This window comes from Choloepus didactylus, chromosome 2 (genome assembly GCF_015220235.1).
Source record: "Choloepus didactylus isolate mChoDid1 chromosome 2, mChoDid1.pri, whole genome shotgun sequence".
Classification (NCBI taxonomy): domain Eukaryota; kingdom Metazoa; phylum Chordata; class Mammalia; order Pilosa; family Megalonychidae; genus Choloepus; species Choloepus didactylus.
In genome coordinates, this window is record NC_051308.1 from 193,277,032 (window position 1) to 193,289,778 (window position 12,747).

Below are 12,747 nucleotides of genomic sequence, written 5' to 3' on the forward strand. Positions count from 1 at the left end.
CTGGGGGTTAGTACGCAGGTTAGGTAGGTATCCTTGGTAAAAAGTTAGAGAAATAGGAGCACTCCCGCTTTTAAGATGGTGCTTCTACCCCACTGGCACTGCTATTTACCGTGTATTCTAAGCTGAAGATTTTTGGATCTTTAATTCTACCCTGTTCTTTACTACCGATACTATTCAACGACGAAGTCCTGTAGATTCTGCCTCAGAAACATGGCTGGAATTTGAGTCCTTTTCCCCTTTCCCATTGCCACTGCCTTCCTTCAGATATTGACTATAATCTTCGGCTTGGCTACTGCGGTTTACTACCTCCTAACTGCTTTGTCTCCTGTCTGGGTTTTGGCCCCTCTAATTCATCTTCCTCACAGCCATCTTATAAACACAAGGGTGTTTTACTTTCCAAAACACAAATCAGATAGTCACTTCCATTCTTAAAACCCTTCACTGTCTTCCCTTGTGTTTACTTACTCAACAGTAAATCTTGCACCTCTTAACTGGTAGTCACTGGGGATTCAGAGATGAATACGATCCAATAGCTGCCCAATAAAGAGTGCATATATGATCATTTCAATCACAATTATAATATACAGAAGGTTCCCATGAACTGTATACAGCTTTTAGATCTTAATATGCCTACCAATGAAACCTAGGGAGACAAGTAGGTTACTGTAAAATGTAGTTGTAAAGATAATAGCCCCTCCCCAAACATGTAATGCTTGCACTTGACTCTGGACTGATGCAAGCATCAGTTCACTGATATTTCAGGATCCTGTAATGTATGTAATGTTACTAATAGTTGTGACCATTTGAGTTTATATTTAGCTTCATGAACCGTGTAAATATTACTAATTAACCTTTTTATGTCCTTAATGAAAAAATAGGATTTGCATAGCTGAAATAACTGAAATAATTTAACTGACCTCATGATTGAGGGATTTTGTTTGTTTGTTTAATTATAGGTTTTAGGCTGGAGGATAGTTGCAAGTATTGTTTGGTCGGTGCTGCTTCTGCCCATCTGTACCGCAGTATTTATAATCTTTGGTAGCATTGATTTATTTCATCCTATAAAGTGGCTGTCAGGTAAGTGATATTAACTTGGGGAAAACAAATTTATAGGACCTACTTGTCAAGGTAAAAATTGCATTATGTCTCAAATAATCTTTTTGAAGAAAACTGTAAAACTATTGAAAGACAAGTTAAAAAAAAAGACTGAAAAAGAAAACCAGAGGGCTGAAACACGTTCTCGGATAGTATAATTCACTAGCATGTCAATTGCAATTCCAATAAAATTGCCTTCTCTTTGGCCCCTACTTCTACTCAAAACATTAAGTCTTGTTGGTTCTGCTTTCTTCTTTTGCATCTGGCCACTTTCTCCATTCTCCTTGATTTTTTTTTTTTTTTTTTTTAAATTTTCATTGTAACGTATATACCACACAAAATTTTCTATTGTAACCACTTTTGTGTGTATAACTTAGTGGTATTAATTACATTCAAAATATTGTGCTACCATTACCACTATCCATTACCAAAACTTTTTTTTCACCCCAAACAGAAACTCTGTATCCATTGAGCAGTAACTCCCCAGCCCCGTGTACTGAAATCTGCTTTCTATGAATTTGCTTATTCTGAATATCAAATATTTTGTTTTTAATTACTGTCTATATTGACACAGTAAAACATTCACTTTGAGGTAGTTTTAAGACATTCTTTTTCATAACATAAACAACCATTTATTGTAAAATAAGATTACTGAAAGTGTCAAGACCATGTTTAACCACAGGAGCAAAAAGATCATTAGAAGACCACATAAATGAAAAGTTAACTTAATTTTTATTTATTTGTCTTTCCTTTTTGACAGCTTTATTGAGATTGTTTTTTTAAGAAGCAGAGATGTTCCTGTCAACTGTTTAAAAATTGTGGCTAGAAAATATGATCTACATCTCTTTAATAAATATGTCTAAAATTAGGAATGCTTCATCTCTATATTGTGGCTAATAAGGTAGAGAGATGAGAAGAGGGAAAGGAGGATATAAGATGAGGGTAGATAGAATTGCGCACAAAGATTGATAACAATGAAAAGATTGAGGCAGGCTAAAGTGTTTCTCAAAATCCTTGGAAACAAAAAAATTGCTAAATACTTTAAAATGTAACTTGCTCCTTATGTTGTTAATAATATCTGGGGGTTACTATCCATCCATTGTTTGCTATGCACCATGCTGAGCACTGTATAAGTGTATTACTCCTTGTCCTCCCTATAACCCTGCATAATAAAGATGCATTACTCCCTACTTTATAAATAAGGAAACTGAGGCTTGCATAGGTTAAATAATCTGGGCAGAGGCACACAACTAGTGAGTAACTGGAATTTGAACATTGGTTTCTGATTTGAAAGCCTCTTTTCTCCTACCATGAATAAATAAATACAAATAAGAAGAGGTGAATGTTGCCAGAATAGGTTTTCTTGCTTGAGGAGAAAAAGCGCACTCTTGAAAATCTAGTTTTTTTCACTCTCAAAAACAACAAAACTTTGTTGCTTTAAAAAGTGTGAAGTCTGTTTCTAATTTAATTTTTCAGAAGAAAATGCCTATTTTCAAGGAGTAGAAAATTTATCTTGAGTCCTTGGAGAAATTGCTGCTAAAGAATTAAAGCTATATATATTTTTGTAGGTATATGTAAATTAATTCTTGAAAGCGTCTCAAAGGTCAAATGAAATTAAGCCAAAAATCAGTGCAGGGATTGCAAGTATTTCTGTGGCCACTTTGCCCCAAATTGCCTTCACTCATTGACTATGGCTCTATTGTATTCTAGAGCCACTGCCAGTTGTTCACAATTGGCACTTGGGATAAAAGGTGTTTGCCATTTTGTGGTTAGGTGTTTTTTAATCCTAATAATACTTTCTTTCCAGATTGAATTTGATTTGTGCCATTTTTCCCGTCTAATGTTACTTGTGCCTTACGGAATCTTTTCAGAGAAATTGTACTCTCTCCTTAATCACCTATATTCGAATGAATCATTTTTTTTTTTTCATTCTTTTGGCTCAGTGTAATGCTTGGGTAGAGTCATTTAATTGTAGATGCTTAGTAATATTCCGTATTAATGTTGATCAATGAATTGTACTTTTAAAAGTAATTGGTTTTGTTATTAATTCTTACATCTATTCAACAAACATATGTTTTTAGTGATAATCTATAACTGTCTTAAACTTTGCCATGTTTTTGTAGAAATGCTCTAAAATGTACATGTATTAGTATTTCACAGGGATATCATGATTTAAAAAAAATTCAGTTCATTTAGATGATTTATGATATTGCTGTTTCTAAAAATGTTACTTTGCCTTTAGCTTTGGGGCTGATTATATTTATTAAGATAATATCTGAAAAATATTGTTTACATTTTAACAAGAAACTTTGCTGGTATATTACTAAATATGGTACTTCTCTGTTTCACATGATGAAATATGTTTGCATATGGTGTTTTTTCTGATGTTAACATCTGGGTCATCTAAAATAAATTCTAGTATAATTTTAAAGTACTCAGAGCTAAGTCCAAATAACTGACTATAGTTCTTGAGTTGATGTCCTGTTGGACCTATCAGCAATGTATGATTAAATTTTTGAAGAAAAGATACTTCGCTAAAGTATTTATAGTTGTGGTTTAAACTTCTTTTCTTTTGCAGTACTGAACGTGGCTAACAACTGAATAAACTTTACTAATTCATTTCTCTTGTGTTTTAGATTCTTTCAATGATTTATATAGTTCCTATATAATCTTTTACCTTCTGCTGCTGTCAATGGTAATAGTGATAATAAGTATTTTCAATGTGGAGTTCTATGCAGGTGAGTTTTCTGATGTTAACCATCTCAGAAATATTTGAGTTTATTTTACTAATGGCAGGCTCAATGCATTTTGTATGTGGGTGTGTATAACAGGCTGTGTTTTTGTGTCAAATTTTAAAATATATGTACAGAATCATATGCTTTGAGTAGCTTCCCTTAAAATGTATTTGAGTGCTAGTTTCTCTGTTTTAAAAAATACTTAGCCCTTTTAATGGTTGGAAGCTTGTGTTAAAGCTGTAATTCAGGAAGTGTATTATAAAAAATAATTCATCTGTGGGGTAGGAGATTGGACCAGGTGACTTCTGGTCTTCCAAAGAGCTTTGAAAGGTCTCTTTCAAACACAAAAGTCTGTGGTTCTATGATTTTCAAAAAAATTAAAGGTATTCTGTGTTTTGCCTTGGGAGAATTGTCTGCTAGATTGTAGAGCTTTTTTATTATTCTGTTTCTCTCCTTGCTCTTCCTGCCTTTTCATATTTCTTGAGTCTGTCCATATGGTGTAATAAGTTTTTTTCTGAAACTGGTTTGACTATAATATCACTCTTATGTGTTAACTAGTAGTTCCTTGAGTTAGTTACAATCCTAACTCAAGATCCTCTTCCTTTGCTATCCTAATCCCACACTACTGACTGCTGGATCTCTTTCCCCTTCAAGCCCTGTACAAAACTCTGGCTTACAGCATATGTTCTTTCTCACTGTCTCATGTACCTGGGTCATCTTCTGTATGAGATACGCCAGAGTAGGGCTCTCCAGCTACTCATTCTTAAAGCCTCATTAGTCCCTTTGCTCATTCCTTTATTCAAGCATTCCTTATGCATTTACTAACTGCCATGCATTGTGTGGGGATAAATTTTCCCCAAAAGATCACAATTAATGGGGAGACAGACAAGTAAACATCAAATATATCCAATTTTGATACATTGCTTTGAGAGAAACAGCATAGGGAGCTTCCTGGAGGAGATGGTACTTAAGCTAAATCTTGCAGAATGAGTTGTATTAAGGATGCAAAGAAGGAAAATGATGTTTTAGGGAGAAGATAGAACATGTAAAAAAACTTAGGAACATGAAAGGGCTTTTTGTTTTCAGAGTATTATAAATAGCAGTCAGTAGGCCCTCATGGGCAATTTTGGTGGGAAGAGAGAGGTAATAAGAGCCTCTTCCCCAAAGTGTAAAGCTCCTGAGCCCTCTCCTTCACACTTATTTTTCCACCCTCCCTCTTACTCTGAGTATATTAAAAGAAGAATAGCTGCATAGATAGATCAGAGCTCTGCTGTTTTCAAAGGCCAATATCCCTCACATCTGACCCATTCTCTCCTTCCCCAACTCACTTCTTCCAGAAAACTTTTTTCATCATCAGAGAGGTTTTAAAAATCCCCATATAGGTATTTATTTTAGTATTCAGTGTTGTCATTATTTACCCAGTATGTGGCTTTTTTTTCCACAGATGAACTATGTATTGACAATTTCAAGTGCTGAAATAATAATTTCCTGGAGGGCAAGGACTATCTTTTTTTATTATTATTTACCCTTTTATGGCAGTTAGGAGGGCAAGGATATTCACTATTTGAGCTCTCAGGATATTTTAATTAAAAATGAAAAATGTTCATCATGCTATCCTTAGATTTCAGCTTTCTAGATTCTTTGATTCCTTCCTGTGTGAGCACTTTATATTCAATCTTTTTTCAAATCATATTGTCTTTTCACATTTTAACTTTGAATTTTTTTTTTTTTTTTACTGTATTTTCCCTTTAGATTATTTATTCATGAGTAAAAGGGTATAGTTTGGGTCCTCTAACTTCATGTGTTGCAGCTTATAAAGCCAGAGTAATGTGTTCTGTTTGCAGTTGTGCCTTCCATTCCCTGCTCCAGACTGGCATTGATAGGGAAGATCATTCACCCTCAGCAGGTCATGCACTCGTTTATTCATGCTGCAATGGGAATGGTGGTGGCTTGGTGTGCTGCAGTGATGTCCAAGGGCCGATACAGTTTTCTTGTTGTTCCCTGCACAGGTACTGAGAGGTAATATTAAACTTTTTTTTTTCCAAGTAACCCTGTTTAGTTACTAAGCCAAAGATGACTTACATATGTTGATAGTTTATGGGCATTCTTTGATTTTCAGACTTCTACAGAAAGTGCTTTTTACATACATCAAATGTTTTTGATGCTTTAAGTTTGTTGAATTCAGTAATTTAAAAGAAAAATCTATTATTTGCAAAGTGCTGTGTGAGGTGATGTTAGATATGAGGACGATTCAAACCTAGAACATAAGCTCCTTGAGAGTTGAGATCAGTAGGGAAATTAAGTCATGGACACAAATGGATATATTAGGAGGAAGAAAATGAGATGTGCCAATAAAACCTGTGGGAGTTCAGAAAGCAAGGTGAATCCACAGATGACTTCTTGGAGGTGGTGGCATTTGGGTTGGCGTTTGAAGGAAGTGTTGTATGGAGAGAATTAAAAAAAATTAAAAATAATTATAACTATCTTCTTCTATAGAGTGACTTTATAATTTTGAAACTTATGCAATTCTTGAATACATGGCATTAATATAAATTGCGAGTTGCTATTTTGATTTAAAATTAGAAAAGATTAATGGAGTAATCGTAGATTCCCTATTTTCCACTTCTTTAAAACAGTGTTACGTGAATACTACTGAATACTTGATGTCCTCTTGGCCCCCTGTTATATAAGGAAGTTTTTTTCCTAACGGACTAAGTTTTGTTTTTGTTTTTTTTTAGTAAGAACTGTCCTTGTGAAACATTTAATGATAAAGAACATCTGAATACAGGTCTATTGTGGATAAGGAAATCCCAACTGCTCATCTTGGATGAATCTTGAATTCTCTTTGTACATCTCTGTCTTTAGCCGAGGTGGCAGTGAAGGTCTGGGGAGCAGGAGGCAGCAGTGAGCCACAAGTTTGCCATTATAAGTACAGTTACTGATGGTTTCATAGTCAGAGTCTCTAGGAAAACTAATCTCTTTTCATCATCTTGTAACTTAGGGTCCAGAAAATAATCAATTAGGAGTCTCACCTCTCATGGAGATAGATAATGGGGCAGGCCCACAACCTTTACCTCATTCATGAAAAATTAACTACTACTGAATTATGATATATTGGGTCTGTAGACCTCAGATATTTGATAGTCATAGAGATTCTCAGTAAAATGTCAAAGGAGTTTGAGCCTGATAGTCATCAGATAGATAAGATCTTATCTTTACAATTAAAAGATTGAGGTAAAGATGATTGGGTAGTGGCAGTGCCCTCCAGGGGATCCTCTAAATATTCATTACTTACAAGACAGCTATAGCTTGCCAGCTGGGAGCATCAAGCGTTCCTCTTTAGCAGGAGTCCTTGCAGCAGTTCATACAGGTGATAGGTCCCACTGCCTTTTGGAAGCTGTCTTCTTACCTCGTTCCTCCCCAGTTCTTTGACTCGACTTAGGTGCAAGGAGAAGAGATCCACATCAGACAGGTTGGCAGCTCTCCTGATCTCATAGCCTCATGCCCCACAGGATCCAGTGTCTCCTGTAGCAACTTTATAGGCAGAACATCCAGGGGTCCCCATGAAGGAAAGCCTAGTTAATATCTCCATTAGTTATAACTAGTTTATTTCTAAGTTCTCAGACTAGATGCAGTTTACCAACCAGGAGGTTTTTTGTTTTGTTTTGTTTTGTTTTTGCTGGAAGCAAGGTTGCTTAGTATGGTGATAACCTTACCTTTATCACATTTTCAGGGGGAAGAGAGCCAGAGAGTTAACCAACAGTCAGATTCGCATGCATCAGGGAAAAGGGTCTTGTTAACCTTTTGCCCCCATTACCTAAAATGAATTATTCCGTTAGAACTTGGGGCATTTCTTAAGTGATTAAGTCAAAGCTTTGCCTTTAGTAAAAAATGGGCCTAAAACAATATATGCCTCTGACTCTTTGTTGAATTAATAACCTTTTTCCCTTCAGCTTAGATCCCCCTGCTGTACAAACCTGCTTAAATGAATATCACCTTTTTTTCCTACTGGCTGGAGCATTCATGGGCTATAGCTATAGTCTTCTGTATTTTGTTAACAACATGAACTATCTTCCATTTCCCATCATACAGGTAAGATATTATTTGAGCATTACCTTATGTCTCAAATTTGGCAGAGTTAAAATTACCTTGGTATATGTGTGTGTAACTGGCCTAATCTGATTCATTCAGGATTTGATCGGTAAAATTTAGGACTGAAGTCCTCAGAATGCCATTTAGAGAGGAGAGATTTGTCTTCATGATATTTTTGCTTATGTTTGAGAGCTGTTGCTGTCCTTCCTGCTGCCACTCACAAAATACTACTTTGTTCTACTGTTTCCTTCCCTGCTAGGTAGTGGCAGTTGCTGTGACCTAGCAGGCAGGGCTGGAGGAGGTTGATGATGACATTCATGCAAAGTACCTCTGTGCTGCTGCCAGCTTCTTCTTTTTTGTTTTTTGTTTTTTTTTTCTTTTTTTAGTTTGTGGAAGAACTTTTTTATATTTGTGCAGTTAATCGCAGTCATTGTTCTTCACAAGATTCACTGTGGTATACATTCCCATGTTTTAACCTCCAACTTTCTTCTAGTGACATACATGAGTCTAAACTTTACCTTTTACACACCATTCGGTACTAATGTTAATCATTCTTACAATGTGCTACTGTCATCTCTATCCATTTCCAAATTTTTCATTTTGACTTAAACATTCTGCACATGTTAAGCAACCGCTCCCCATTCTTTATCCTTGTTCTATATGCTGGTAACTTATATTCTGTATTTTATGTCTATGAGTTTATATATTATAATTAGTTCATATCAGTGAGCTCATACATTATTTGTCCTTTTGTGTCTGACTTATTTCACTTAACATAATGTTCTCAAGGTTCATCCATATTGTCACATGCTTCAGGACTTCATTCCTTCTTACTGCTGAATAATATTTCATCGTATATGTATACCACATTTTGTTTATCTGTTTATCTGTTGATGGACACTTAGGTTGTTTCCATCTTTTGACAATTGTGAAGAATGCTGCTTTGAACATGGATGTGCAAATGTCTGCTCATGTCCCTGCTTTCACATCTTCTGGGTATATGCCAAGTGGTGGTATTGCTGGATCGTAAGGCAACTCTATAGGTAGCTTCCTGAGGAACTGCCAAACCGTCCTCCTCAGTGCACCATTTTACATTCCCACCAGCAGTGAATAAGTGTTCCCATTTCTCCACATCTCTCCAACACTTGTAGTTTCCTATTTGTTTAATAGTGGCCAGTATAGTAGGTATGAGATGATATCTCATTGTGGTTTTGATTTGCATTTCCCTAATAGCCAGTGAAGCTGAGCATCTTTTCATATGCTGTTTAGTCATCTGTATTTCCTCTTTGGAAAAATGTCTATTCATGACTTTTGTGCATTTTTAAATTGGGTTGTTTGTCTTTTTATTGTTGAGCTGTAGGATTTCTTTATGTATTCTGGATAGCAAACCCTTATTACCAGCTTCTTTCTGAACTTAAGAACCTCATGAGCTTGGGGATGCACGAGGTCTGTCAGTTACTGTCTTAAATCCCCTTTAAAACAAGGCAAGGTAAGTATAAATAAATAAAACAGTTTCAGCTGGTTTGAGTGGGACAGTTTAAATTATCATTCAGTTAGATTTTTAAAAATCCACTTGGTAGGAGCTGTTTCTGTAACTCAAGGCCGTCACCTCTGATGAGAGAGAAAGATTGGTCTAGATGTTTCAACTGGTATGAAGACCCTCCCCAGCTGTTCCCACTTGACTGCATTATTATTTGCTTTATTTCTACTCTGTGCCAGGCTGAGGGCTAAGCATTGAAGTGAAAATGTTAGAACCAGTTGCTTCCCACTAGTATGTGGTCTGGTGGGAGAGAGGGATGTGTGAACAAATGATGTGTCATTATGAGAGTACAATGTATGAGAGTGTGAAGGATTAGAGTTCTCCTAGTTTAATAATAGTTTCCACATACCTATTGCATCCATGAGAACAATCTGATGAAAATATTGGTACTGAAATGAGATGGTGCTCACTAAAAAGGATCTGGCCGTTACCACCCTGCATTTCATGAGACTATGAAGAAAAAGTCCCATTTGGAAATTCCTCACATCTTGTGAAGATGAATTCAAAACAGGATTTCAGTTTTGCTACTTAGAATTCCCTAGGAGAAAACTCCAAAATCTTGTATTGAAAAATCCATGATAAATCATCTTTGATCCAAACACAATTAAGAATATAGAGAATGAAGAAAAGAAAGTGTTAGAGAAAAATAAGGTACCTCCAGTACCTTGCTACGTATTCTTTGCGTAGCTGTGGAAATATTCACCTGCTTCCCTAGCCTTCTCTCTGTACCCTTGTGAGTGATGTTTAAGGTGAGAGCTGCAGTAGGAATATTTTAGGAACCATGACTTTTTCATTGGGGTGGTGGTTGTGGTGTTAGTAGCACCCAGTAGTTGTATGAAATAGCGCAGTTCCATACTTTGCACTTGGAAAATACTGTATAAACCAGTATAATTGAAGCTGTGCTTTTGGTAACCAAGTGTTCATAAGGGCTGCTTTTTGTAAGATCCTGCAGGCATCTGGAGACGTAGTGTGAAGATATAATGTCCACCTAAATGCTGTAATTCTTTGCTGTTCTTCAGTTTCTAAAATTCCTTAAAGAAGGATCAGCCCTAGTGGTAAGCGTGAAAGAACATAAGAATTTGGGAAATTAATCTTTTGTTCATTAAGTTTCCTTAGAGTCTCTCTAGTAATTGTTCATGTTTTCTCTATTGGCATTACTGGGGTGGAAGGGATAGAGAGGCAAACACCACCTCTTATTTCATAAGAAGTGTAGTTTCTTCAGGGAAAATACTTTTTATATTTTTTCTTATTTGACTCCTATCTCTTAGGTCATTAGAGTTGGCAGGTATCCACTAAGGAACTATTTGGCTGGTTCAACCTTCTTATCTTACGGATGGGAAAACAGAGAAGGAGACATGACTTGCTCAGGATTGCACAGAAAGTGGGAGCACTAAAACTCAGTCTCCCAATTCCTGGGGTACTGTCTTCTTTACTGCTTCCCATTTTTCTGCAAACAGCATTTTAAAAAATAAACCTATTTTGAAATTACTTCAAGCTTACAAGACAGTTGCAAAATTAGTACCAAATCCATACAGAAAACTCCAACATATCCCCCACCCAGGTCTACCAGCTTCTCACGTTTTACCACATTTGCCAAATTATTCTGCCTATCCATCTATCTATGTCTGTCTGTCTGTCTATCTGTCTATGTTCTCACATTTGAGAGTAGGTTGTACACATCATGCTCCTTGAACACCTAAAACTTTCACATACTTTTCCTAAGAAAATGATATCACCTGTGTAACCACCTTAAGTACAGTTCAGGAAATTTTACATTGCTAAAAAGCTTACATTGTATATTTTAATATTTTTGTATATCCTAATATCCTTTTGGTCATTTTTCTCCTCCATTGTTGGATCCAGTCCAAGATCATGTATTGATTTAGGTATTATTGTCTCTTTAGTCTATTTTTTTTTTTAATTATGGAAATATAAATATATAACACAGACATTTCCCATCTCAGTCACTCCCAAGCATGCAATTCACTGGTATTAAGCACATTCACAATGTTGTGCTACCCTCACCACCATCCATTACCAGAACTTTCCCGTCTCCCCATTAAAAACCCTGCCCACATTATGCATTAGCTGCCATTCTCCCTGCCTTCCCCTGATAGTCTACTTTCTGTCTCTATGAATTTGGCTGTTCTGGCTATTTCATATAAGTTAGAATCATACAATATCTGTCCCACTATGTCTAACATTTCACTCAGTATGATGTGTAAAAAGCATTTTTTAAATTTTAATATAAAGGCAGTACATATTATCTTTAGTATTGCAGGCTCTGAAGGCAGACTGCCTGAATTCAAATCTCAGATTTTCTTTTCTTATTCTTTTTTTTTTTTCTTTTTTTTTTTTTAATATTAGAGAAGTTGTAGGTTTACAGAATACAGTAAAATCATACAGTCAGATTCTCCTTTTGATAGCTGGTGATATTAATTAAGCTCTATAATCTCTCCATGCCTCAGTTTCCTCATCTGTAAAGTGAGGATAATAATAGAACCTCCTTCATAGGGTTGGTGTGAGATTTAAAAGGATTAATGCATGTAAAGTGTTTAATATAGTACCTGGCACAAGGTAAGTGCCCAGTGAATGTTAGCTGCTAATATTGTTATATTTTATGCTTTTTTTGTACTTTTTCTATCTTTATAGTCCTTAGGATAAAGTAGGAATTCATATATTGTTAATTTTCTCATTTCTGATCTCATATCAGTACAATGTTGTATAAGGTAGATATTAAATATTTTAACATCAGAAATAGTTGATGTTTTGCCTCTGGAATAAACTGGTTATTTTTATACAGTGATTAATCTTTTATTTATTGACTGTTAGAGTTTATAAGTGCTTGCTGTAGAATGAAGTAGAATCTCTCTTTGGATGTGTCATTTGATTCTTTCTCTTTTTCCACAGCAGTACAAGTTCTTGCGCTTTAGGAGATCTCTGCTCTTACTAGTTAAACACAGCTGTGTGGAATCCCTATTCTTTGTTAGAAATTTCTGCATCTTGTATTATTTTCTTGGTAAGAATTTCTGTTTTTTGGTACAGTATACGTATTACCTCATATCCGAGAAAATATCATCTACAAAGTTTTTCTTGATTAGGTTTTTATGTGCCGACAATTGTAGGTATGTGATTGGCCTAACATTCCTTGTTTAAATTGTTCTAAGAGTATTTGGTTAAGGTAAAATATTGTATGTCATTTAATCATTACTCTATCTAGAAATAACATACTTTTTTCAAAAATTTGTAACTTGAAACAGCCTTTTGCTAAGGAAACCTTGTACA

General features: G+C 35.5%; 1 protein-coding gene across 2 annotated transcripts in view; it reads left to right on the plus strand.

Moving 5' to 3' along the window:
* The window catches only part of NDC1 (NDC1 transmembrane nucleoporin), a 46,920-nt gene that overhangs the window by 588 nt on the left and 33,585 nt on the right, over nucleotides 1-12,747 (plus strand). Inside the window, exons 2-6 of one of the 2 annotated variants that reach the window (XM_037827177.1) lie at nucleotides 957-1,077; nucleotides 3,732-3,833; nucleotides 5,675-5,849; nucleotides 7,784-7,922; nucleotides 12,373-12,481. In XM_037827177.1, coding sequence (XP_037683105.1) covers nucleotides 957-1,077; nucleotides 3,732-3,833; nucleotides 5,675-5,849; nucleotides 7,784-7,922; nucleotides 12,373-12,481 — 646 coding nt within the window. The remainder of the gene's footprint in view (nucleotides 1-956; nucleotides 1,078-3,731; nucleotides 3,834-5,674; nucleotides 5,850-7,783; nucleotides 7,923-12,372; nucleotides 12,482-12,747) is intronic. The other variant, XM_037827176.1, reaches the window with a different exon arrangement.